At 41.8% G+C, this 27,719-nt stretch overlaps 1 protein-coding gene across 1 annotated transcript; it reads left to right on the top strand.

Moving 5' to 3' along the window:
* Nucleotides 1-239: 239 nt before the first annotated feature.
* rnaseh1 (ribonuclease H1) lies at nucleotides 240-27,145 on the top strand. The gene is made up of 8 exons (XM_072251164.1): nucleotides 240-392; nucleotides 5,422-5,543; nucleotides 13,193-13,339; nucleotides 14,547-14,646; nucleotides 18,566-18,620; nucleotides 20,672-20,756; nucleotides 21,450-21,574; nucleotides 26,243-27,145. The coding sequence occupies exons 1-8, from the start codon at nucleotides 289-291 to the stop codon at nucleotides 26,327-26,329; spliced, it is 825 nt and encodes a 274-aa protein (XP_072107265.1). The 5' UTR covers nucleotides 240-288; the 3' UTR covers nucleotides 26,330-27,145.
* Nucleotides 27,146-27,719: the final 574 nt, after the last annotated feature.

The following is a 27,719-nucleotide window of genomic DNA, read 5'->3' as shown; positions in this document are numbered from 1 at the left end:
TGCTGCTCAACCTGGAGAGTTCCTCCAGCCAGATTCATTGTTTTTTTCAGTATCTGTAACTTCCAACGTAGTCGTACTGCTTTTCCCCGGACTGAACGCCGGCGCCAGAGAATCAAAAGCGGAGTGGGCGGGACGAGTACGGAGCGTCACTCGATTGACGTGCGTAGCTACCAAAAGGCTCTCCCGTGCAATATCGGCCAGCTTTCACTCGTCCTATCCGCTCGCGGAGTGGCAGCGCCTACGCGCTCCCGGCAGGCAATCGGGAGGGGGGCGTCAATAAAGGGCCGGATGTGGAAGTTGGGCGGTTTGGCTGTGCCGCTTATTTGTCGAATGAAGGGTCGGTTTTACTATGCGGTGCGGGCAGGGAGGAACCCCGGGGTGTATGGGACTTGGTGAGTGTGGGGACCGGGGTCAGCCGGGGCTTCCGCGGTACATTCCACTCCCCTCCCTTCCCCCTCCGCTCTGGCTCGGAAGTAGGTACTTCAGCCTTCGTCGAGTGTGGCTCTGTAGGATGACGGGTTCAGATACAAAGTCGGTGGGGTCGTTTTGCTCTCAGTCTGAGTCTGTGGGTTATATTGGATTGGGGTGAGGTTGGATTGCGTGGCCTGGTCATGTCGGAATAGGTGTACTGTTTGGAGACATGTTCCCACTCGGTGTTCACCGGGAAAATTGAAATAGGGGTATGGTCAACTTGGAATACTTCGATCATGTGAGAGGGTAAGATGAAAAGTGTTGCATACCAATAACCGGTAGTTGTTGTTTGCCATCTAAAACCTCATAAAGCCTTAGAATTTCAGTAGAAATACATCCAAAACTTAGTGGAAAGGAGCTAGTCACAAGTTCACACCTCTGTCAGGGAGTTCAGGTATAATCAGTTATTTTTTAGCAAGGAAAACAGCCAGTCCTAATTGCAGGGGTTGTTTGAACATTTGTCAATCATTGTTGTCACTGTGTTGATCAAACAGGTCCTCAGAGTTGCCAAAGTGCTGTAATGTGAATCACATAAACACCTATGTCAGGATGCTGTTCGTCATAGCTCAGCATTTGACACGATCATTCCTACAGTCCTGATTGAGAATTTACAGAACCTGGGCCTCTGTACCTCCCTCTGCAATTGAATCCTCGACTTCTTAATTGGAAGACCACAATCTCTGCGGATTGCAGGTAGTGTTGAGGAACCAGAGGGCCTGCCGAGAGACTTAGATAGTTTAGGAGAATGGGCAAAGAAGTGGCAAATGAAGTACAATGTTGGAAAGTATATGGTCATGCACTTTGGTGGAAGAAATAAATGGGCAGACAATTATTTAGATGGGGAGAGAATTCAAAATGCAGAGATGCAAAAGGACTTGGGAGTCCTTGTGCAGGATTCCCTTAAGGTTAACCTCCATGTTGAGTCGATGGTGAAGAAGGCGAATGCAATGTTGGCATTATTTTCTAGAGGTATAGGATATAAGCTGGGATGTGATGTTGAGGCTCTAAAAGGCACCGGTGAGACCACATTTGGAGTATTGTGTGCAGTTTTGGGCTCCTTATTTTAGAAAGGATTTAATGGCATTGGAGAGGGTTCAGAGAAGATTCACGAGAATGATTCCAGCAATGAAGGAGTTACTGTATGAAGAACATCTGGCAGCTCTTGGGCTGTATTCCCTGGAGTTCGGGGGGGAGGGCGGAATCTCATAGAAACATTCTGAATGTTAAAAAGCCTGAATAGATTAGATATGGCAAAGTTATTTCCCATGGTAGGGGTGTCTAGGACAAGAGGACACGACTTAAGGATTGAAGGATGTCTATTTAGAACAGAGATGTGGAGAAATTACTTTAGTCAGAGGGTGGCAAATCTGTGGAATTTGTTGCCACGAGCAACCGTGGAGGCCAAGTCATTGGGTGCATTTAAGGCAGAGATAGATAGGTTCTCAATTAGCCAGAGCATCAAAGGGTATGGGGAGAAGGCAGGGGAGTTGGGGTGACTAGAAGAATTAGATCAGCCCACGATTGAATGGTGGAGTGGACTCAATGGGCTGAATGGCCTACTTCTGCTCCTATATCTTATGGTCTTAACATCTCCTCGCTGACAATCAACACTGGTGCACCTCGGGTATGTGCTTAGCCCACTGCTCTACTTTCTCTATACCTGTGACTGGCTAGGCATAGCTCAAATACCATCTATAAATTTGCAGATGATACAACCATTGTTGGTGGAATCTCAGATGGAGATGAGAGGGTGTGCAGGAGCAAGATATGCCAACTGGTAGAGTGGTGTCGCAGCAACAAGCTGGCACTCAATGTCAGTAAGATGAAAGAGCTGATTGTGGACTTCAAGGAGGGTAAGACGAAGGAACATTTACCAATTCTCGTAGTGCGATCAGAAGTTGAGAGACTGAGCAGTTTCAAGTTCCTGTGTGTCAAGATCTCTGAAGACCGAACCTGGTCGCAACATATTGATGCAGTTGTAAAGAAGGCAAGACAGCGACTATACTTCATTAGGAATTTGAAGAGATTTGGCATGTCACAAATACACTCAAACTTCTATAGATTTACCGTGGAGAGCACTCTGGCAGGCTGCATCACAATTTGGTACGAGGGGTGGGGATGCTATTGCATAGGACTGAAAGAAGCTGCAGAGTGTTGTGAATTTAGTTGGCTCCATCTTGGGTACTGTCCTACAAAGTACCTAAGAGATTGTCAAGGAATGGTGTCTCAGAAAGGTAGCATCCATTATTAAGGACTTCCAGCATCTAGGGCATGCCCTTTTCTCACAGTTACCATCAGGTAGGAGGTACAGAAGCCTGAAGGCACACACTCAGCAATTCAGGAACAGCTGTCTCCCCCCTGCCATTGGATTCCTAAATGGACATTCAACTGTTGAGCACTACCTCACTTTTAAAATATATATTATTTCCATTTTTTTGCACAATTTTTAATTTTTTTTCTTCTACATTATGTAGTGCTTTGAACTGCTGCTGCTAAGTTAACAAATTTCATGTCACATGCCAGTGATAATAAATCTGATTCTGATGTGCATTAGAGGCATGGTGGTGGCGGAGAGTGTACTGATAAGTTGCATTACAGCCTGGTATGGAAACACCAATGCCCTTGAATGGAAAAGCCTGCAAAAAGTATTAGATTTCTCCCAGTGCCCTCTCCTCCAGTGAGCACATCTACAAGAAGCTCCATTGCAAGAAAGCAGCATCCATCATCAAGGACCCCCCCACCCCTACCACCACCATTTAGGCCACACTTTCTTCTTGCTAATCCTATCAGGAAAGATTAACAGGAGCCTTGGGACTCTCACCGCCAGGGTTTGGATACAGTTATTACCCCTCAGCCATCAGGCTTTTGAACTGGAGTTTGTTGTGTTTTGCATATTGTTTGTCTTGTGTGCCGTTTTCATTGACTCTGCTCTTTGCATTTACTGTGAATGCCCGCAAGTAAATGAATTTCATTGTAGAGTCCTGCTGAAGAGTCTTTGCCTGAAATGTCAACTGTATTCTTTTCCAGATGCCAGGCATCTCCAGCATTTTGTGTATGTTGCTTGGATTTCCAGCATCTGTAGAATTTCTCTTGTATCTCATTGTAGTATATGGTGACATATATAGACTTTGATAATAAATTTACTTTGAATTTGAAGTTTAAAAATTTGGACAGACTAGGCATGTTTCTACTGTAGTTCAGAAACATTGGGGGGAGCTAGTTTCTGAGGCATCTTCTCATGCATGGAGTGGGTAGGATGGTTTCCTTTTGTTGGAGAATCCAGAACTAGGGGTCACTTTTTTAAAAATAAAGGGTCACCTGTTTAAGACAGGTGTGGCAAATTTTCTGAGAACAGTAAGGTTTTGTAACTTTTTCTGAGGTCTGTGACTGAGTATTTTTAAAACCTGTGATAGGTGATATGCAAGGGGTTATCTGGTGGAATGTGATGTACAGTTTACAGTTATCAGCCATGGTGTAAATGGTGCTATAGGCTTGAGTTCAGTGACTTCCTCAAGCTCCTAATTGGTATGCTTCCTATACATAGGGTTTTTTTAATTCAAAATTGATAAAGTCTGACTATGTCATGTTGCTTGTGTAGCATTCCTGTTCTTTGGATTCCTGCAGAAAATCATCTCCACTGAGATTGAATTTGTTACGGACCCATCTGTTAGGATCTTTGTGAAGCAAACACAACCCTTGGTGGAGAATAGCTAAGGAAGGTTGGTAATATATAGACCATAAGACATAGCAGCAGAATTGGGCCATTTGGTCGTCTTGATTCTGCTCTGCCATTTCATAATGGCTGATCCGTTTTCCCCCTCAACCCCGTTCTTCTCCCTTCTCCCCATAACCTTTCATGCCCTAATTAATCAAGAACCTATCAACCTGCCTTAAATACACTCAATGATTTGGCCTCCACGGCCACATGTGACAGCGAGTTCCACAGATTCAACACCCTCTGGCTTAAGAAATTCCTCATCTCCATTCTAAATGGACATCCCTCTTTTGAGGCTGTGCCCTCTGGTTCTAGGCTGCCCCACCATGGGAAACATCCTCTCCACATTCAGCTTTTCAAGATTCAATGGGTTTCAATGTGATTTCCACCCCCCCCCGCCCCCAGTATTCTAAATTCCAGCAAGTACAGGCCCAAAGCCATCAGTCGCTCCTCAAAAGATAAGCCTTTCATTCTCGTGTACCTCTGAACTCTCCAATGTCAGCACATCCTTCCTTAAATAAGAGGCCCAAAACCTCTCTCTTAAGGAAACCATGCTGACTTTGGTCTATATTATCTTGTCTCTCCAAGTACCCTGAAATCACATCTTTAACATTTGACTCCAATATCTTCCCAACCTCTAACTTTTCTATAATTTCCTTTCTTCTGCCCCCTTCCCTTCAAGAGTTGAGTGACATTTGCTATTTTTAGTCCTCCAGAACAATTCCAGAATCTAGTGATTCTTGAAAGATCGTTACTAATGCCTACACAATTTCTACAGTTCTGCTGGAGGGTTTTGGCCCAAAACATCGACTGTACTTTTTTTCCATAGATGCTGCCCGGCCTGCTGAGTTCCTCCAGCACTTTGTGTGTTACAGTTCAGAACTGACATCATGAAAGCTGCCAAACGGGAACCGTGCTTTGTGCCATGTTCTCTGCTGCAGTGAGTTAGCAGGATGATGTGCAGTTTATATTGGCAATATCAATTGAATTTAAGAACTTCAATTGAAAGAAAGTTGGCTTGATTGTGGGGGGGGGGACATTTCGCTGTACATTGTGGATGCATACGAAGATGTAATTGGGGGAATTAAACAGGAGGAGAATTCTTGGAAAGTTCTGACGATGAGTGGATTGATTTCTTATTTGTACTGTTTCTTCTTGTTTTGTTTGCTCCAATTAATCTTTATTGAAGAATAAAAGTATTAGATTTTCTGAAATTAGATATATTCTCTTCCTAGGGATGAATGTAAAAAGCAAGTTGACAGATTTCCTAATGCCATTTTCAAGAAGTTTGCAACAGAAGATGAAGCATGGGCTTTTGTAGGTACTGCAGCTATAAATTCACAAACTGCATCATCAGGTAAAGTATAATATTTGAGTTGCATAATAAATGGATGACTCTAGGCAATACTGTAGAAGAATATAAGAAACTGACATTGTTCCTTGGGTGAACACATGGATTTTTATTAATGTATTGGCTTTTTAAATGGGCTAACTTGCAAATAGTGAGGGATTGGGGAGAGTATAAAGAATAAAAATTGCAGCTTAGCAAAACTTGTGACAGAAGTAAATGCAGGAGTGTGAAATTATGTGAGTTAAGTCGTGCATTATTCTAACATTTCAGTTGAGAGGGCAGCTGATGTATGTATCTGTGTAATCAACTCCTGCCTGAGCAGCGACTTGGATCTACTCCAGTTTGCTTATTGTCACAACAGGTCAAAAGTGGATGCTTTTTCATTGGCTCTTCACTCAAACCCTGGAACATCTGGACAATGAAGATGCATACATTAGGATGCTCTTCACTGACTATAGCTCTGCATTCATTGCTATCATCCCCTCAAAACAAATCAATGAACTCCAGGACTTGGGTCTCAATATTTCCTTCTGCAGTTGGATCATCAATATCCTCACTTGTAGGCCCCAGTCAGTTTGGATTGGTAACAATTTGAACAACCACTATTTCCATCAGTACAAGTGCACCAATGTGCTTAGCCCCCTGCCTGCTCACTTTATATGTGACTTTGAAACCAAACACAGCTCTATAGTATCATATTTAAGTTTGCTAATGATCCCACGGTCGTTGGCCAAATCAAAGGTAGTGACGAATCAGCATAAAGGATGGTGATTGAAAATCTGACTGAATGGTGCCACAAAACCACTTCTCTCTCAAGGTGAGAAAAGCCAAAGAGCTGATTATTGACTACAAGATGAGGAAATTGGAGGTCTGTGAGCCAGGCCTCATCAGGGGATGAGAAGTGAAGAGTGTCAATAATTTTAACTTCCTTGGCATTATCATTTCAGAGGATCTGCCTGGACCCACCACGCAATTGCCATTAGGTGGCAGCACCTCTTCTTTCTCAGAAGTTTGTGAACATCAGAATCAGGTTTATTATCACTGGCATGTGACGTGAAATTTGTTAACTTAGCAGCAGCAGTTCAATGCAATATAGCAGAGAGAAAAAAAACAAATAAATAAAAATAAAGCGTAATAAACAGGTAAATCAATTATGTATATTGAAAAGATTTTTAAAAAGTGCAAAAAACAGAAATACTGTATATTAACAGAATGTGCCAAAAACAGAAATACTGTACATGTGGCATGTCAACTAAAACTTTCACAAACTACTATAGATGCCTGGTGGAGAATATACTGACTGGTTGCATCATGGCCTGGTATGGAAACACTAAAGGCTGATTTATACTTGTGCATACTAGGCTACGGCATTGTGAGCATTTATACTTGTGTGTTGGTGTGGGTGTGTTTGCATTGCTCTGCAATTCACCACCAAAACACTAGTTGGCGGTGGGGTTTCTATGCCACAGTGTTGAGTTTCTTCGTGTTGAAACTCAACACGAAGGAACTCAAACTTCAAACAATGGTGACTGAAACTGAAGGAGGGTGAATTTTCTGTGCTTGTCCGGCCACTGAGAGACATGGAAGAGCAAATGCATTTGAAATATTTTCGGATGTCGGCAGGTGGATTTGACGATTTGGTTCATCGTTCCCAACCATTTATTTCGCATCAGTGTACGCACAATATATTAAGAGACTGGCAATCACCATTCGAGTTTTAGCTTCAGGTGGAAGTCAACAGACTGTAACAGCTAGCCACAAACTGGCGTTAAGCACAGGGTCCTCCATAATTTCGGAGGTCTGTAAAGCTTTTTGGAAAGCATTACAGCCAGAGTTCCTTCCCTGCCCTTCAGTCGCCCAATGGCAAGCTATTGCAGTGTTGGAGGAAATGCGATGCAACCAAGCGGACCAATCACAGTTGTTGAGGTCTGCGATGCCGCGACGCATAGTTACATTTTTGGGGAGGTGCGTATCAGGCTATGGCGTAGGGTACGCTGCTACGCCGTACCTACAGTGTACATTTGACGCACAAGTATAAATCACCCTGAATGCTCTTGAACAGAAAAGCATACAAAAGGTAGTGGACGTAGCCCAGTCCGTCACAGGTAAAGCCCTCCCCATCAATGAGCTGTCGCAGGGAAGCAGCATCCATTATCAAGGACCCTTGCCATCCAGGCCATACTCTTTTTGTGCCGCTGCCATTAGGAAGGAGGTATAGAGCCTCAGGACCCACGCCACCAGCTTTAGGAACAGTTATTACCACTCAGCTATCAGGCTTTTGAACCAGAGGAGATAGTTTCACTCAGCCCAATGGTGAGCTGTTCCCACAACCTATGGACTCAATTTCAAGGACTCCTTAACTCATGTTCTCGATATTTGCTTGTCTATTAATTATTTTTTCTTTATGTACAGTACTGTGTAAAAGTCCAGGGTGTGTATATGTACCCAAGGCTTTTACACAGTACTGTAGTAATTATATGTATTGCACTGTACTGCTGCCACAAAAAAACAAGTTTTGTGACATGAGTGATAAACCTGATTTTGACATGGGTCTTTATTGTGGACTGAGTGAGAAGGGAGCAGGGAGAGGGGAAATCTAAATTGAAGGAAGGGCTGGGAACACCAGAGAGATATTTTGTAACGATCAATAAATCAATTCTTTGAAATTGCATGATCTTGCCTCGGGTGTTTCAGGGCTGTGTGTGTCTGCCACCCCTGCCCCTGGCACTCCTTATCTGCCAACTGTCCCACACCCCTATCGCAGCACTCCACCTTCAGCAGTTCCAACATCCTTTGCCCCCACCAGATTTACAAACTACCTCTCTCCTGTCTGTAGTTCTATCTTCTTTCTGTACTCTGACTCAGCTTTTTTTTGTTACTTCAGAAACCTTGAAGGGTCAGAAACTAAATGCTTTTTTATCATGTGGTGAACATGACTGTTTTGACATTAAATTGGATTATATTGTCACACAAAGAAAATCAACTTTAAGACTAATATACTTTCTGTTCAAAATATGTCAAGTTTGACACAATATTTCAATTTCAGAATCAAGTATGATTCTGTTTTACCTGAAAAGCTCTGTCAAAATATAATAGCCTCATAGATTTTATAAAAATTATAACCATTTCTTAAAATGTAAAATCTCAAACCTGTCTCATTGTTGATACTTGTTTACAACCTACAGCAGCAGGTTATGTGGTGTATTCTGAAACACCCTTTTACTGCCATCTGTGAAGTAGCATTGAATAACACGAACCTTTTGAATAAATGAGAAAAAAAAGTTCTATTCTAACTCCATCAGTCCACAAGGCTTGTTTCCAAAATGCATCAGGTTTGTTTAGATGTTCCTTTGAACCTTTTGAATAGAATTTTTTGGCCACAATTAGCAAAGCTATGTTTGGAGGAAAAAGGGTGCAGAATTTCATGAAAACGGCCCCTTTCCAACTGTTAAGCATGGAGGTGGATCGATCATGCTTTGGGCTTGTGTTGTAGTCAGTGGCACGGGGAACATTTAGTGGTAGAGGGAAGAATGAATTCAATTAAATACTAGCAAATCCTGGAAGCAAACATCATCCCATCTGTAAAAATAAAAGAAGAAGGAAAAAAAAGCTGAAGATGAAAAGAGGATGGCTTCTACAACAGGATAATGATCCTAAACACACCCCAAAATCCAAGGTGGACTACCTCAAGAGGCGCAAGCTGAAGGTTTTGCCATGGCCCTCACAGTCCCCTGTCCTAAACATCATCGAGAATCTGTGGATAGACCTCAAAAGAGCAGTGCATGCAAGACGGCCCAAGAATCTCACAGAACTAGAAGCCTTTTGCAAGGAAGAATGGGTGAAAATCCCCTAAACAAGAATTGAAAGACTATTGGCAGGCTACAGAAAGCGTTTACAAGCTGTGATACTTGCCAAATGGGCTGTTACTAAGTACTGCCATGCAGGGTGCCCAAACTTTTGCTTCGGGCCCTTTTCCTTTTTTGTTATTTTGAAACTGTAAAAGGTGGAAATAAAATGTTTTCTTAAAATATTAAGGAAATGTGTCATCTTTAACTTTATGCCTTTTGGAAATCAGTTCATCTTTTACTCGCTTAGCTATTCACAGTAACAGAAATTTTGACCGGGGTACCCAAACTTTTGCATACCACTGTGTATGTGTATATGCGTGCGTGTGTGTGTGTGTGTGTGTATATATATCTATATCAATCACTGAATGAATCGAGCTATGGAATACATAGAGATCATTTATTAAGCTTGTTTAATTTGCTTCAGTTTTTAAACTAATTTTAACATAAATCTGGTATTTGTAAATAAAAATCATTGCTAATAAAGCAGAGTTTGTTTGGTGTGTTCACAAAAGCTTCTTAACACAATTTGTGGATATGCTGACCAGAGGAGAGGCCATTACTGGATCCAGTACCGTGCAGTAAAGCTGGTCAGGTGATAGAATCTCTTGGTGGGTAAGCATGTGGGAGACAGTGACCACAACTCCCTGACCCTTAGCATAACCTTGGACAAGGGTAGGAGCAGATGGCACGGGAAAGTATTTAATTGGGTTGGGGAGGGGGTGAATTATAGTGCTGTTAGGCAGGAACTTAGCATAAATTTGGAGCAGATGTACTTGAGGAAATGCACAATGGAAATGTAGAGGTTATTAAGGGTGCTGTTGCATGGGATTCTAGATGGCTTTGTCCCATTGAGGCAGCAAAAAGGCTGGCAGTGTGGAGGAACCATGGTTGACGAGATGTGGAACATCTAGTTAAGAGGAAGGAGGCATACTTAAGGTTTAGGACGCAAGGATCAGATGGGGCTCTGGAGAGTTGCACAGTAGCCAAGAAGGACCTGAAGAAGGGACTTAAAACTAGAAGGGCAAAGCATTGACAAGTTGGATCAAGGAAAACCCCAAGGTGTTCTACATGTACGTGAAGAAAAGTTGGATTACTTGAGTGAGGATCAGACCAATCACGGGTAAGAGGAAAGGTACGTGAAGTTGGAGGAGGTAGGGGAGTTGCTTAATGAATACTTTGCTTCAGTATTCATCAGTGAGAGGGATCTTGCCTATTGTGAGATCAGCGTACAGCAGGTTATTATGCAGGAACGTGTCAAGTTTATAAAAGAGGATGTCTGAAACTTCTGGGGAAAAAAACACTAGGATAATATCATGGGGTGGGACAGGATATACTCAGGTTACTACAGGAAGTGAGGGAAGAGATTGCTGTGCCCTTGGTGATTATCTTTGCATGGGCTCGGGAGCAGTACCAGAAGATTGGAGGGTGTCAAATGTTAATTAATTTGTTCAGGGAAGGGATAATCCTGGGAATTGTAGACCAGTGAGTCTTGCATCAGTGAGTGGGCAAACTATTGGAGAACAAGATGTATGAGCATTTGGAAAAGCATAGTCTGATTAGGTATAGTCAACATGCCTTTGCTAGGGTCAGTTTGTGCCTCACAAGCCTGATTGACCACTTCAAGGAAGTGACAAAACAAATTGATGGATGTAGTGTATATGGATTTTTAGTAGGGTATTCAACAAGTTACCCATTTTAGGCACGTTCAGAAAATCAGAAGGCATGGAATCAGTGGAAACCTGGTTGTGGGTCATCCATGATGTTTGTTGTTACACAAGGATCTGTTTTGGGACCCCTGCTCATTGTGATTTATATACATGGCTGGGATGAGGGAGTAGATGTGTGGGTTAGTAAGTTTGCAGATGATATGGAGGTTGTCATAGGTTACAGTGGGACATTGATAGAATGTAGAGCTAGGCTGAGAAGTGGCAGATGGAGTTTCATCTGGAAAAGTGTGAAGTGATACACTTCGTGAAAGTTGAACAAGAAGGCAGAGTGCAAGATCAATAGCAGAATTCTTAGTAATGTACAGAAACTGAGGGAAATTGGGATGCAAGTGCATAGATCCCTCAAAGTTTGTGTGCAAGCCAATAGGGTTGTTAAGGTGTTGTGTGTTGGTCCTCATTTAGATGGGGATTAAGTTCAAGAGACAGAAGGTAATATTGCAGTTCTTTAAATTTCTGGTTAGATCAATGTTCAGTACTGGCCGCCTCATTATTAGAAGGTTGTGAATGTAGAGGAGGTTTGCCAGGATGTTGTTTGGATTACAGAGCATGTCTTATGAGGCTTTTCACTTTGGAGTGAAGGATAATGAGAGATGACTTGATAAAAGTATATAAGACAGCAGTCCCCAACCACTGGGCCGCGGACCGGTACCGGGCTGCGAGGAACTGATATGAATCGGCTGCATCTTTCCTCATTCCCTGTCGCGCACTGTTGAACTCGAACATAGGGTTGCCAACTGTCCTGTATATTGGGTTAAACTGGTTTGTCCCATACGGGACCACTCTTGTCCCGTATTTACCCCGCTAATGTAGAGCATTCCTATGAAACCTTTCGTGCCGAAATGGCATGAAGCGAATAAACAATTACCATTAATTTATATGGGAAAATTTTTTGAGCATTCCCAGACCCAAAAAATAACCTAACAAATCATACCAAATAACACATAAAACCAAAAATAAGTAACACTAACATATAGTAAAAGCAGGAATGATATGATAAATACACAGCCTATATAAAGTAGAAATAATGTATGTACAGTGTAGTCAGAAAGATGAAGGCAAAGCCGATTTGTGGGGAAAAAATCAGCAGGTACGCACATGCGCACATCACGTGCAGTCACACGTGCAGTCACACATGCGTGCACAGATGCCCGCGCAGGGCTTCATGGTCATGGTAGTCTTTCCTGGGGTAAAGTGTCCCGGGATTTGACTGCTGCTTTTGTCCCTTATTTGTGAGTGAGAAAGTTGGCAACCCTAACTGTAAAAGACATGTTGAGGTGAGTGTAACCCTACTTGAACATCCCCCCCCCCCCCCCCCAGGTCGCCCGGTCCGCAAGAATATTGTCAATATTAAACTGGTCCGTGGTGCAAAAAAAGGTTGGGGACCCCTGATATAAGATAAGAGGTTCGTATTAGATTGGACAGCCAGCACCTTTTTCCCCACTGCAGCAATGGCTGATAAAAGAAGGCATAATTTAAGGTAATTGAAGGAACGTATTGGGGGGTACGGTAGAGGGAATGTCAGAGGTAGGTTTTTTTTAGAGTAAGTTTCTGGAATGCACTGCCAGGTTAGTGTTAGAAACAGATACATTAGGGACATTTGGGAGACTATTGATCACATGTAATATAGAAGCAATAGTGGGACTGGTGATGTGGCATATGGTTGCTGCATAGATACCAGAAAGTTGAGCTCAGACTTGTTTCAATCACATCTTGCATTCTCAGTCTGAGATACTCCTGAAATCATGGATAAAGTTTACTTGCTCGAGCTTGGGGTCTATACTCTTTGATCCACAAAATTTTGTAATTCACTTCCTTTTCTCTGCTTCATGATATTAAAATGGGGGTTGAGGCATGGCTGTAAGTACTCTCATGTACACTGTGATTATTTTATCGTTTTCTATAAATATCCTTAAAATGGTGGAATCTGCTGTTTATATTTTATGCCATTTATTATCACTATTCTGAACCTTATTTCTATCTTACAACTGAATTGTATTTCTGGAGAATCACATTTTGAAATGTACATCCTTTCCTTGACTTCTTAAAAAAAAACAATTAATCATTTATTTGAAACTTTTAGAATGCGGTGGCCAAAGTAAGACTGCTGATGAGTCTGATGATGATGATGACGACAGCAATGACGATGACAATGAGGATGAGCCATGCAGCAAAAGGTTCAAAAGTACAAAACCATTCATTGACTTGGAACATAAGTTCACATATATGGGTAGGTAAATGTATTGTGTACTTCATTGTATTGGTCATGTACACATGATTATATTAAAGTTGTTTCTCTGATTAGATGTTATCTTTTACGATGTTAATGTTAAAATTCTAAGAAAGTGTTTGAATTCCATTTACCAATGTGAATAATGAAAATAAGATGATATATGCATGCATATTTATTGCTTACCATTATTTGCAGTTTGTTTCAATGTTTTCTGTTTGAGTGACTAGTGAACTACTTTGGGAAACAAAGGGTATTGATATTGTTACCAGTTTGCCAGTTAAAACATTCTAAATGTTAGTACTTTTTCTCTTTGTTATGAAGCTGAAGTTGAGTTGATGGCTGTAAGCAGGTAGAGAGAATAAATTTAGTGACTCCTTTTAGACGCAGAATATCAAAGCAATTGGAAAATAGATGGAAGTGGTAATGGAAATGTTTTTAATCTTTTGGTAAGACTAGGATACTAAATGTATACAATTGTCTCTTGTTTTACTGTGATCTTGAGTGACCACAAAATACAAAATTCTTCAGTTATGTATTTTGTCCCGTCAGCCTGAATTCATTTTTGATTGGTGCGGATGCATACCCATAAACTGGCACTTGACAGCAATAAGCGTCCATTTGTTCATTCTGCAGTGCTATAATTTTAAAACCTATGAGCTGTTCATGGCAGTTTAGTTTATTTGAAATTAATTTTCTTTATCATTTGTTAAACAACGTGTAAGTAGGTGAAATCTTGAAACAGTGCCTGCTTTAAATATCTCACCAAATATAATTGACCTCAGTATCAAACTTTTCCTTGCTCAGTCATGGCAGCCCCTAGTTGCACAATGCTTCAGACTTAAAATCTCATCAATGTTTTAATTCATTGTCTCCTCATCTCTAATCTCATTAGCAGAACATTTTCCTGTTTTCTTGATCTCATCCACCTATGCAGACCTCGGTGCAGAATTTCTACACCAAGACTTTAATCTACTTAAGATGCTCCTTAAAATGATTTTTATCAAGGCTAGGGTCACCATTCCTAGAATTTAATCCTTCAGTTTGGATTGCGTTTTCACACTAATCAACTAATTTGATACAGTAAATTTGCTGGAATTTAGCTCAAGAAGTTTAACATTAATATTGGGAATAACTGAATAATATTGGTCTGTTAAGGTATCAAATATTCTTTGGATAAAATAAGTGCTTCTGCTTTTACGTCCAGGAGATGCTGTTGCAGTTTATACTGATGGCTGCTGTACAAGTAATGGGAAAAAACATCCTCGAGCTGGAATCGGTGTGTACTGGGGTCCTGGTCACTCCCTGTAAGTAATGAACTTCATTTATAAAATTCATTTTAAAATTTTAATGGTTTGTAACAAACTTTTAAAAGTTAGAAACACAGTACAGCAATAAGATCCATAGAGAAAGTCTTAACATTTCAATTCGGGTCTCTTCATCAGACCTGAAATGTGTGTACATGTGTTCGCGCGTGTGTGTGACAGCGATGGCAAGGTTCAGGTATCTTATATGGTAAGCACATTAAGGTGGTGATGCGAGAAGCTGGGAGGTGATTGGTGAAGAGTGAAATGGAATTGGGGAGGAGAGACAGTTAATGATGGAATAAAGGGAAGGAGGTGTGGAACCAGAGGGAGGAATTTGGAAATGATGGCCATGTCTTGAGTCCTAATAGGGGAAAGAGAAGGGGTAAATGGGCCACGGGGGGAGGGCAGTGGGAGCGGGAGGAAATAGAGGAATGGTAACAGGAAGTTAAAGAAATTGCTCCTGATATGGACAGGTTGGAGATTACCAAGATGGAATATGAAGTATTGCTCCTCCACTCTGCACCTGACCATTGGCTGTAGAGGAGGCCATGAGCAGCCAGGATCTCCTGGTGGTCAGATGTTTCATTTCCCTTTCCATTGTGGGAATGGGAAGTGGAATTAAAATGCCTAGCCATCAGGAGATCCTAGCTGTTGCAGTGGATGAGTGAAGATGCTCAATGAAGCAGTTTTTTCTTTTCTCCCTTCTCTTGCCCTCCACCCCCCCCACCCCCCGCCCCGGTGCTCTTGCCTACCACCCCACAAACCTCTGCATCCAACACATCATTCTCCACAACTCCTCCATCTCCAACGTTATCCCAACATCGGGCACATCTTTGCCTCCCTTCCCTTCTCCACAGCTCTCTTGTCCACTCTTCGCTCCCCCCTGATACCCCTCCAGGCACTTATACCTGCAATCATGCTAAATGTGGCACTTGCCCCTATTCTGTCTCCCATTCAAGGTCCTAAGAAGATCTCCCAGTGGCCAGCCATTTTAATTCCACTTCCCATTTCCACACTGACATATCTGTCCATGGTCTCCTCTCCTGTCACGTTGAGGCCAGATGCAGATTGGAGGAGCAACATCTTGTGTTGGTAGTCTCCAACCTGACGGTATCAACATGAATTTTTCTAATTTCGAGTAACCACATCCCTCTTTTTCAAACCCCTCTGCCCCAGTGGGCCACTTTACCCCCTTCTCTTTCCTTTTTCATCTCAGTTTCATGACCATCACCTTCACATTCCTCTCTGGTTCCCTACCTCCTCCCTTATTCCATGGTGTACTGTCCTTTGCTATAAGGTTCCTTTTTCAGCCCTTTGCCTCTTCCACCTATCATCTCCCAGCTTCCACCATCTTTCCCTTCCTTTCGTCACCCATCTGCCTGCCTTCTCTCCTCACTGAATTCACCTATCACATGTGAGCTCGTGCTCCTCCACTTGTTTTCCCAATGGCTTCTGCCCTCTTGCAGTCCTGATGAAGGCCTTTGACTTGAAATGCCATCTTTTTTTTTCCCCTCCAGAGATGCTGCCTGATCTAATGTGTCCTCCAGAAGTTTGTGTTGCTCCAAATGTCCTTGACAAGTAAAATAAAGAAAAATGCCAATATATTTAAACAAAGGGTAGCTAAGAAGAAGATAGCACCAAACAAGGACAAAGAAGGGAATCTATGCCTTGAGCTTGAGGAAGTGGCAATATACTAATTTAGCATTTTGGATCAGTATTCACTAAGGAGGTGTTCATTATTCTCCTCCCCCCCCCCCCCCCCACCCCACAACTCCATTCTTTCCCTTCTCCCCATAACCTTTGACATTCATGCTCATCAAGAACTTGTTAAGCTCTGCTTTAAATATGCTCCATGACTTGGCCTCCACAACCATCCATGGCAATGCTACAGATGCACCAACCTCTGCCTAAAGAAATTGCTCCTCTCTGTTCTAAAGGGATGTCCTTGTTTTCTGAGGCTGTGCCTTCTGGTCCTAGACTCCCCCACTATAGGTAACACCCTCTTCCTCATCTACTGTCTATGTCTTTCAATATTCAATAGGTTTTAATGACAACCCCCCCCCCCCCCCCAAAATTCTTTTAAACTCCAGGCACTACAGGTCCAGAGTCATCAAGCACTCATACTCTAACTCTTTTGTTCCTGGAATCATTCTCGTGAATTCTGTCTGGACCCTGTCCAATGCCAGAACATCCCTTATTACATAAGAGGCCCAATGCTGCTCTGCATATTTCAAGTGTGTTCTGACTATCGCTTTATAAAGCCTCAACATTACATCCTTGCTTTTATATTCTCGTCCTCTTGAAATGAATGTTAATGTTGCATTTGCTTTCCTCACCATAGACTCAACCTGCAAATTAACCTTTAGGAAATTCCGAGCCAGCGATTGGGAAATGAAACTATATTTGGCCATTGCTGCAGTGGACTTGGAGATGATTTGATGTGGCTGAACCAAAGCGAGGCAGAGTTGAGGCAGCAGGGCCCAGGGCCCAGGGCCTGAGAACAAAGAAAGACCCAAGCTTTGATCAATTTAAGTGCTGGGTTTAATAGGATAGGACAGGTACAGACCCAATCGAGGCAGCAGGGCCCAGGACTGACAGCAAGGAATGACTTGAGGTTTGGACAATTTAAGTGCCGGGCCAGATTGAAAAGGTCAGGGTGTCAGGGCTGGAAATGAGGGATGGGCCAGTTCAGCTTGCTGCTCTGTGAGATTTACTCATCTCTGCGCTGAACAGAACTGCTTGCAACTAGCTGGCTCTGAATCAGCTGCAGTGATGACTGGCTTTGTAGCTGTGGACGCACTTTTATGAGCTTCAGTCCTGAATATTTGGCAGTGTTTGCAGCTTCGTGCATTCCTGCACGTTCACATTACCTTGCCTAGACCATGGTGCAATCAGTCAGGATACTTGCAACAGTACTCCTGTAGAAGGCAGTGTCCAATGTCAAGCGGAGCCTCCTCACTTTCTATGAAAGTAATCTCTTCCTTATGATTGCATACAGTATATTGTATGTGCTGGGCCCAAGGTAAGTCAGCTAATATACTAAAGTTCAAGAATTTAAAGCTGCTGCTCTCTAAGTTCAAATTTAATTGTCAGTCAACCATTCATATGAATACAGCCAAATGAAACGGCGTTCCTCTGAAGCAAAGATCCACCGCTGATTTTCCCCCAATGTTTTTATTTCTCAAGTTTACACTGGGTTTTGTTGTGAGAGTGTAGGAGGCACAGACAGATGGGAATGGGATGATTAATTAAAATGGCAAGAAACTGAGGGTCGCTCCTACATATTGAGAGCAAGTGATCCCCAAAGTAATCGCCCAATCTAGAAGGGCCGAGATGGCCTGTTTCCGTGATGTAATTGTTATATGGTTATATATTTGGTTTCTCCAACTGTCTGCCTTTACCTTGTCTGTTCTTCAGCCTGTGTAGGTGTTGTCGGCCATTACTGTCTTGTTAGCCTGAAATATTTAGGCTTTTTGCCCAATTTAAGTTTTTGTCGTAGTCATGTGCAAGCTCCGATCCATGAGAAATTCGTTCTTGTTTGGAGGAACAACAGTCACTTTTTTTATTTTTCTACCTTTACACCTGTTTCTAATCCTACAGACCATATAATTCCATCAGGTTTCAACTTTGCTAACTAATCTCTTAACTGGGACTTTATCAAATACCTTTACCATGTAAGTCTTCAGTACTCATTTTTGGATTTGTTTGACAACCAAGATTACCTTTCCAGATGTAGACAACTTCAAAGGTGATCAGTATTATTTCATAATATCCATTTTAATTTCAGTATCCTGTGATTCTTAATGCACCACACCATGGATTCCACTGCAAAGTGCTTTTCTTTCTCATGAAAATATAACGGTATTCTGAAGGAAGCTGCATGGTGCTGTTTCCTGCTAATTATTCTTTCTTCTATCAGAAATTTGAGTGAACGACTTTCAGGAAGACAAACCAACCAAAGAGCAGAAATAGTTGTGAGTATTTTGTGTGAATAGATGTACATAAAAATGTTGCACAATCTTATCTGCCTGGTAAAAATAACACTTTTCATTAAGTAATACCTAACTTAAATATGATTACTCTGGGAATTATAATTAGAGGATTAAAATTGTCATTTAATGTTATTAAGAAAAATAAACATACTGAAAATCCATAAATTGCATTTAATGTATTCTCTTTAGGTAGGTATGTACCTTTGCACAATGCCATAGGATCGTAGAGCAGTACAGCACAGAAGCAAGCCCATCTGGTCCATGCCAAACCATTAATGTTGCAGTCCCTTTGACCTGCATCTGGACCGGAGCCTTCATCACATCGATGTACCTGTCCAAATTTCTCTCAGATGTTGAAATTAAACCTGCATCCTGTACTTGCACTGGAAGCTTGTTCCACACTCCAATTTACTTGATTTTAAAATGTTGAAATGTTTCAGGGTGCACCTCTTTCCGATGCGTGTAAGAAAGCAGTGCATTGTGCTTCATTCCTCTCCGCGCCTTGTGGCACATCGGGCAGCAACCTTGCCTTTTCTTTAGCACGTTAATGTAATTTCCAGTACACAAAGGTAAAAGAGAACAAAAGCATTGTTACCCAAGATCTAATGCAGCACAAAAAAGAACAATAAGATTAAAGAACACAAAATATAAATACATGGGATATCTTCTGTGCATTGTATGTCCATAAAATGATGCTAGGCACAGGAGTGCATAAGTAATTCTGACAGGAAATGATAAAGTGGTGGTGGAGGGGTGGATTAGTGTATGAGGTGTTGGTCAGTCTTGCTGCTTGGGAAAAGTAACTTTTTTTGAGTCTGGTGGTCCTGGCGTATATGCAACGTAGCCTCCCTGATGGGAATGGTACAAACTGTCCATGAGCAGGGTGGGTAGGAATTTCCACGATGTTTCTGGCTGTTTTCCAGCACATTTCTGTATACCTGTTTCAGACAGGCTAGTACCAGTGTGTTGGACAGTTTTGACTACCCATTGTAAAGCCTTTCTGTCCTTTACCCTGCTGCTTCTGTACCATGCAGTGATGCAGCATGTTAGGGTGCTTGCTACTGTGCATTTGTAGATGGATGTGAGTATAGATATGCGTAGTCCAGCTCTCTTCAGCCTCTTTTTTTTTTTTAAAAAAGTAGAGACGTTGGTGAGCTTTCCTGAATGTATAGGATATGATTTGAGACCATGAGAGGTTGTGTGAGATGTACACTCCCAGGAGTTTGAAACTGCTTGCATTTTCCACTGCTGTGTCGCCCATGTAAAGAAGGGTGCGAGTGGTGCAAGTTCTCCTGAAGTTGATAACCACTTTTTTTTTTTTCTCTCTTGTTAATATTTAAGAAGAGGGTCCAGGCCTTGTGCTCTTCCACCTTTTATCTGTAGGCCATTTATTGTTGATGACCCCCACCACTGTTAGGCCATCAGCGAACTTCACAACGTGATTACTTGGCTGTTTGGCTGTGCTCTCGTATTTGAGCAGGGTGTATAACAGTGGGCTCAGCACACAGCCTTGGGGACCACCTGTGTGAAGGATGATGTCAAGGAAAACTAGTTTGTAGAAGGATTGCATGTGCATATTATTCACAGGAAAAGCAAATTACACTATTTTTACCCAAAAAACAATTAAAATTTAAAAAAAAATAGAAATTCCATTTTAGTGCAAAGTCGCCATAAAGCTGCTAAACTGTAGTGATGAGAAATGTACCGGTTGGTTCAAGTACTAGGTGGCTGAAGGGACATAAATGTTCTTGACCCTGGTGATGTATCTTCTGCCTGATGATAGCAGTGAGAAAGTGGCGTGGCTCAGATAGAGGAGAATCTCGGATCAAAGTTTTGTCATTGAGGCAGTACCATTGTACGACCAGTGGTGTGTAGGGATATGTATTGGGCTGAGTTTGCTACTCTGCAGGTGCTTGCATTCCTGTGTATTCAACTTGCCCTACCAAACCATGATACTTTCAATTCTCCATCTGTTAAATATTTTAAACAAAAGCTACCACAATTTATTGTATTTTTAAAAATTCTTTTGTTAGGCTGCTTGTCGGGCGCTTGAACAGGCAAAGGAACTCAATATTGAAAAGCTGGTTATTTTCACTGATAGCATGTTTACAATTAATGGTGAGTAGCTAAAGACATTTAGTATACTATATAGAAATTTCTTCTGTGTACTTTTCACTGACTTCTTTTGGGAAGTTTGATCATGATTATGCTTCTGCTGCTTCCTAATGCTTTTGAATGGCCTGCTAATGCTAATTGCATTGTTGTCATGTTTGACCTGCTGATGAGGGAAGAGTAATGAAAGATTATACTCTTGGGTTGATTTAATGCTAAGGACTGCATTCCAAATTTGCTGTCGTGATTCTTGCTACGTTCAATGCTTCAATCGTTCCATTTAATATCAGAATGTATACAGTATACAACCTGAAATTCTAACTCTTTGCAGACATCCCTGAAACAGAAAAACCCCAAAGAATGAATGATAGGAAAAAGATTAGAACCCCAAAGCGCTCCCTCTCCCACCTGCCTCAACAAAAAGCATCAGCCGCCCTTCTCCACCACCCGCCATTCATGGAATAGCAAAGCCACCAAAGAGACTCTGACCTAGGGTACATTGAAGACCACTGTTTATTCCAGCAGTTCAACCTGCCACACACTCTCTGTCACTAGCAAGGGCGAGAGGTTTTGCTCGTGCCCCAATGAGAGTAAGAGTAAGCATGTGTGTTCACTTTATAAAAGTAATTCTCTGGCTGCAAAGGTGATGGGACATTAAGACCATGGAAGGTTATTAAAAATAAAAGTTTGTTCTTTTAGGTATTACAAAGTGGATTAAATCCTGGAAGACTAATGGTTGGAAGCTTAGTTCAGGAGGATCTGTAATCAACAAAGAGGACTTCAAAAGGCTTGACAAATTGACTTCTGGTATCAATATCGAATGGGTATGCAACTTTTAATTTCTGTGGACAAACCCCAAGAAAAATGATTCCAAATCAATGCTTTGTTTCACCTTTCCTGATGGGTTCAATTTAAGGGTGAAGTGAATATTAACAAAACTGGACATCCCTCAATTATTTGTGATACTCATTTGTGAATTTCCAAAATCCTGACAATTGAGTCATGAAGAACTAACTGATTGCAATCTGTACAAATTTATGCAATGTGTACAAATTTATGTAAGGTTGCAATGAGCTTTTGAAATGTTAATATTTAAATCTTATTATCAAAGTATGTTTGTTACCTTACACTTTGATTAGTTTGTTCAAGCATTTACAGGACGACTCCTCCTGACTTACAAACAGAAACTGAAGCAGAAGGTCATGGTGTCAAAAGTAGTGTCGCGTTGGACGGAGGAAACGGATGAGGTCCTCCATGACTGCTTTGAATCGGTGGACTGGTTAGTATTCAAGGACTCAGCAGCTAACCTCGATGAGTATGCCTCAGCTGTCACGGACTTTATTTGGAAATGCACGGAGGACTGTGTGTCTCACAAGACGATCCAGGTATTCCCTAACCGGAAACCTTGGATGAATTATGAGGTCAAGTCCCCTTTGAAGGCTAGAGCTGCGGCCTTTAGTTCCGGGGATACCAGTTGCTACATGGAATCCAGGCGTGAACTCTGGAAAGCCATTAAGGGCGCCAAGAGGCAATATCGAGCCAAGTTGGAAGCCCAGGCTAACCAAAGGGATGCCAGTAGACTATGGTAGGGTCTAAATGAGATCACTGGGCGCAAAGAAAAGGATGGGAATATCAATAACTGTGGCGCTTCTCTTCCTGATGAACTTAACGTATTCTACGCAAGATTCGAACAGAAGAGGAGCGTCCCGCTCCCTCTGGATGAACCACACCTGGTGGCATCGAGATTTCATTGTCACCAAGGAGGACGTTAGAAGGGCCTTCCTGAAGATAAATCCAAGGAAGGCGACGGGCCCGGATGGCGTCCCAGGACGGGTTCTCCGGGCCTGTGCAAGCGAGCTAGCTGGTGTGTTTGCTGACATCTTCAACTGCTCCTTGCTTCAGTCTAAGATCCCCTCGTGTTTTAAGAAGGTAACGATAATTCCAGTGCCGAAGAAGAGCAAGGTGGCATGCCTGAATGACTATTGACCTGTGGCTCTGACATCAATTGCTATGAAGTGCTTTGAGAGATTGGTTATGGCACACATCAACCACAGCCTACCGGTCAACCTCGACACTTTGCAATTCGCCTACTGGAGCAACAGGTCAACATCAGATGCCATCTCTCTGGCCCTACATTCCTCTTTAGGACACCTGGAGAATAAAGACGCATACATAAGGCTCCTTTTCATTGACTGCAGCTCTGCCTTTAATACCATCATTCCAAATAAATTGATTCCTAAGCTCTGGAACCTGGGCCTTAGCACTCAGATCTGCAGCTGGATCTTCAGCTTCCTCACAGACAGGACCCAGGCTGTAAAAATAGGGGACAAGCTCTCCTCTACAATCACTCTGAGCACCGGTGCCCCACAAGGCTGTGTACTCAGCCCCCTGCTGTACTCACTGTACACCCACGATTGTGTAGCAAAGTTTCCATCAAACTCAATATATAAGTTTGCTGATGACACAACAATTGTAGGCCGTATCTCGGGTGATGATGAGTTTGAGTACAGAGAGGAAATTAAGAACGTGATGGCATGCTGCGAAGCCAATAACCTATCCCTCAATGTTAGCAAGACGAAGGAATTGGTTGTTGACTTCAGGAGGAGTAGCGGACCGCACGACCCAATTTACATCTGTGGTGCACAAGTGGAACAGGTCAAAAACTTTAAGTTCCTTGGGGTCAATATCACAAATGACCTGACTTATAGACAATAGGTGCAGGCGTTGGCCATTCGGCCCTTCGAGCCAGCACCACCATTCACTGTGATCGTGGCTGATCATCCACAATCAGTATCCAGTTCCTGCCTTATCCCCCATAACCTTTCATTCCGCTATCTTTAAGAGCTCTATCCATCTCTTTCTTGAAAGCATCCAGAGACTTGGCCTCCACAGCCTTCTGGGGCAGAGCATTCCATATATCCACCACTCCGTTCTAAATGGCCTACCCCTTATTCTTAAACTGTGGCCTCTGGTTCTGGACTCACCCATCAGCGGGAACATGCTTCCTGCCTCCAGCGTGTTCAATCCCTTAATAATCTTACATGTTTCAATAAGATCCCCTCTCAGCCTTCTAAATTTCAGAGTATACAAGCCCAGTCGCTCCAATCTTTCAACATATGACAGTCCCGCCATCCCGGGAATTAACCTTGTGAACCTACGCTGCACTCCCTCAATAGTAAGAATGTCCTTCCTCAAATTTAGAGACCAAAACTGCACACAGTACTCCAGGTGTGGTCTCACCACGGCCCTGTACAACTGCAGAAGGACCTCTTTGCTCTTATACTCCAACCAAGGAGAGTTCACTGCCAAGAAGGCCCATCAGCGCCTTTACTTCCTGAGAAAACTAAAGAAATTTGGCCTGTCCCCTAAAACCCTCACTAATTTTTATAGATGCACCGTAGAAAGCATTCTTCTAGGGTGCATCACAACCTGGTATGGAAGTTGTCCTGTCCAAGACTGAAAGAAGCTGCAGAAGATCGTGAACAAGGCGCAGCACATCACACAAACCCATCTTCCGTCTGTGGACTCACTTTACACCGCATACTGTCGGAGCAGTGCTGCCAGGATAATCAAGAACAGGACCCACCCAGCCAGCACACTGTTCGTTCCTCTTCCCTCTGGGAGAAGGCTCAGGAGCTTGAAGACTCATACGGCCAGATTTGGGAACAGCTTCTTTTCAGCTGTGATAAGACTGCTGAATGGATCCTGACCCAGATCTGGGCCGTACCCTCCAAATATCCGGACCTGCCTCTCGGTTTTTTTGCACTATCTTACTTTACATTTTTCTATTTTGTATTTATGATTTATAATTTAATTTTTTAATATTTACTAATTCTTACTATTTTTAATATTTAATATTTGTAATCCAGGGAGTGGGAAGCGCAGAATCAAATATCGCTGTGATGATTGTAGTTTCTAGTACCAATTGTTTGGCGACAATAAAGTAAAGTAAAAGTAAAAATGAAATCAATTTTACAAGCTAAACACAAAGACTGACAAACAACCAATGTAGAAACAAAGACAAAACTGCAAATAAATTAATACTGAACAAGTTGTAGAGTCATAGCATCAATTTAAAGTAGTGGTGAATGAAGTTATTCACATTTGTTCAGGAGCCTGGTTGTAGCATAATTGTTCCTTAACTTGGTGGTGTGGGTCCTAAGGCTTCTGTACCTCTCATCCCAATGCTAGTAGTGAGAAAATGGCATAGACTGAATGGTGAGATCTTTGATGGATGCTGCTTTCTTGTAAATGCATTCAGTGGATGGTAGGACTTTGCCTGTGATGGACTGGGCTGTATCCACCACTTTGTATTGCCCTTTCCATTCCTGGGCATTGGTATTTCCATACCAGGCTGTGAGGATGTTAGGATGCTCTCCACTGTGCATCTATAGAAGTTTGTCAAAGATTTGGTGACATGCCAAATCTATGTGAATGTCTATGAAAGTAGAGATGCTGTCATGCCTTATTTGTGATAATACTTTTATGTGCTAGTCCCAGGGAAGATCTTCTGATATTGTCATTAGTTCATGATGCCATTGGATATCATTATCATTTTGTATAAGATTTTCAACTTCCTGCATTGAAAGTTAGATGAAGGAGCACTTTCCCACTGTCACATCGCACCCTTTTATTTGTTATATTTTGTACAACAGATGACCAGAATGCTAAAATCAGGTGGTAAAGTCTTATTTTCCTAAAACTCAAAAGGATCTGCCTTTTGAGGCATTTTGTTGTCCATACGTGCAGCAGGAGACTGTTACATTTCCGAAAACGTGATAAATTGGCACGTGATTTTAGATTAGATTAGATTCAACTTTATTGTCATTGTGCCGAGTATAGATACAAAGTCAATGAAATGCATGTAGCATCTGACCAGAAATGTAAAGAATAGTGTTATTTACAAAATAACTGCGAATTTAAAGAAAGTGCTACAGCACACAAATATAAAAGTACTGAGACAGTACAATACGGATGCAATACTGTTTAGCGCTGTGATGAGAGGTTCAGCAGTGTCACAGCCTCGGAAGAAGCTCTTCCTGTGCCTACTGGTGTGGGAGCGGAGGCTCCTGTAGCGCCTACCGGATGGGAGGAAAGTAAAATGTCTATGGTTAGGGTGAGTTGCATTCCTGATAATGCTTTTTTGCCCTGCCCAGGCAGGGTTTATGGTAGATGTTCTCAATGGTGGGCAATTGGGTGCCGATAATCCGTTGGGCAGTTCTCACCACACGCTGGAGTGCTTTGTGGTCCGATACGGGACAATTGCCATACCATGCTGAGATGCAGTTGGTGAGTATTCTCTCAATGATACAGCGGTAAAAGTCCGTCAGTATCTTGGGACAGAGGTGAGCTTTCTTCATGCTCTGCAGGAAATAAAGGCACTGTTGCGCCTTTTTGATATTTAAGATAATAATGAAGTGCCATGAGGTTAGTGTTTTTAATGCTTAAAATATGAATATTTCTTGTAATGCATCTTTTGATCTTCATTTCAGGTGCATGTACCAGGTCATGCAGGTTTCACAGGAAATGAAGCAGCAGACAGTCTTGCAAAGGATGGAGCATCCAAACCACTATGCTGATGATCACACTCAAGAATGCACTATCTAGAGTACCATTCTGCGATGCATATGTGTGTGCCAAATGTTTACCAAGCAAAGTTAATTTAATCGTTTCATTTTGGTAAAGCTTCATATTACTGACTGCTGGCTGTTACTGACAGTTGTTTAACCATGCACTAATGTAGTGTTCGACCTACTGTTGCATCCTGCATTGACAATTCATATTTATTGTATCTACTGGCCATGATTTTCGAACGATTGGTTCAAATTCTAGGTTACGTATCTGAATTTCCAATATCCACTGCTATCATAGAGATTCCTTGCTAATAAAATGTACTGATAGAAATATGAAGGTTGATTTAAAATCAGAATAACAAATTTACTTTTCATTCTCTCTGGACTGCATGTCTATATTTAGAAGATGTTCTTTAATTTTCTAAGACACTTGCTGTTTATTTGAGGTAAGTAATAACTAATAAAAGCTTTACCTCCTTGATCCTCTTGGTACCTGCATAACAAATGTTTCCATGACAGCATCACGTCTGGGATTTGATCCTTTTATCATAATACTGCAGACATTTTAGTCTTAATGTAAGTTGTACTCATAACTTTTTAATGACCATTTGCATTGAGCATATTGCTGCAGGAATGTCTCTGTACATTACCAATTCACACAAATTGAGTTGATTGTCTATATAGGGTGCAAGATATTTAATTTCAAGATGGTGAACCTGGCCAGAATAAGACTCAGTTTGTGCATATGATCGTTTTGTAAAGCAAAGATTACACTGAATAAATTTTGTTCCAGTTTTGTACATACATTTTAAGGAGTTTTTGCTCTATTTGTTCACAAACTCAATAACAATGAAGTAACTCAGCAGCACATTCTACTTTTGTTGTCTTAATTATTTCTGACACAATTGAAATATGATCCTGATATACCTTGTTATTAGTTTTCAAGCATTGGCTGGAAAGCTGTGTTTAAGGACAGATTCTTTTGATTTGGGTCAATTAATCCAAAATCTGATCCCAGTGTATAAATGAGGCTTGTATTTGATTGCTTTTTGACAAGATGGGAGAATTACTATAAAATTTTAATTGGATTAAATTGGCACACAGTTAAATCAGGATTATTAAATTGGATTTCTGGCAAATATAAATTTAATGTATACTCAATATTTATTATGATGTTAGAACTAACTCCTTAATCATGGACAAAGATTCAAACCTGTCACTAGTTATCTGCAGTTAGTGCATTTAGGTTGAATGTAAAAACCTCTCATCCTTCTTTCTACTGAATCCACACTGATTCTAGCTGTAAAGCATCAAAAGTATCTTTGTAAAGTCATCTTGGTAACATTCTACTGAATGGTGCTGCCTGGGTTGGGGAATTTTCAGTGATATGCTACAA

This window comes from Mobula birostris, chromosome 2 (genome assembly GCF_030028105.1).
Source record: "Mobula birostris isolate sMobBir1 chromosome 2, sMobBir1.hap1, whole genome shotgun sequence".
Lineage (NCBI taxonomy): Eukaryota > Metazoa > Chordata > Chondrichthyes > Myliobatiformes > Myliobatidae > Mobula > Mobula birostris.
This window is presented reverse-complemented; position numbering and strand designations above follow the sequence as displayed.

Bases quoted from the DNA above. Each gene is read 5' to 3' on its own strand.
- rnaseh1 (XM_072251164.1), top strand. From the start codon at position 289: ATGTGGAAGTTGGGCGGTTTGGCTGTGCCGCTTATTTGTCGAATGAAG. The intron at 14,647-18,565 runs GTAAGTAATGAA...TTCTTCTATCAG, and splicing joins TGGGGTCCTGGTCACTCCCT to AAATTTGAGTGAACGACTTT. The intron at 20,757-21,449 runs GTGAGTAGCTAA...TTGTTCTTTTAG, and splicing joins TAGCATGTTTACAATTAATG to GTATTACAAAGTGGATTAAA.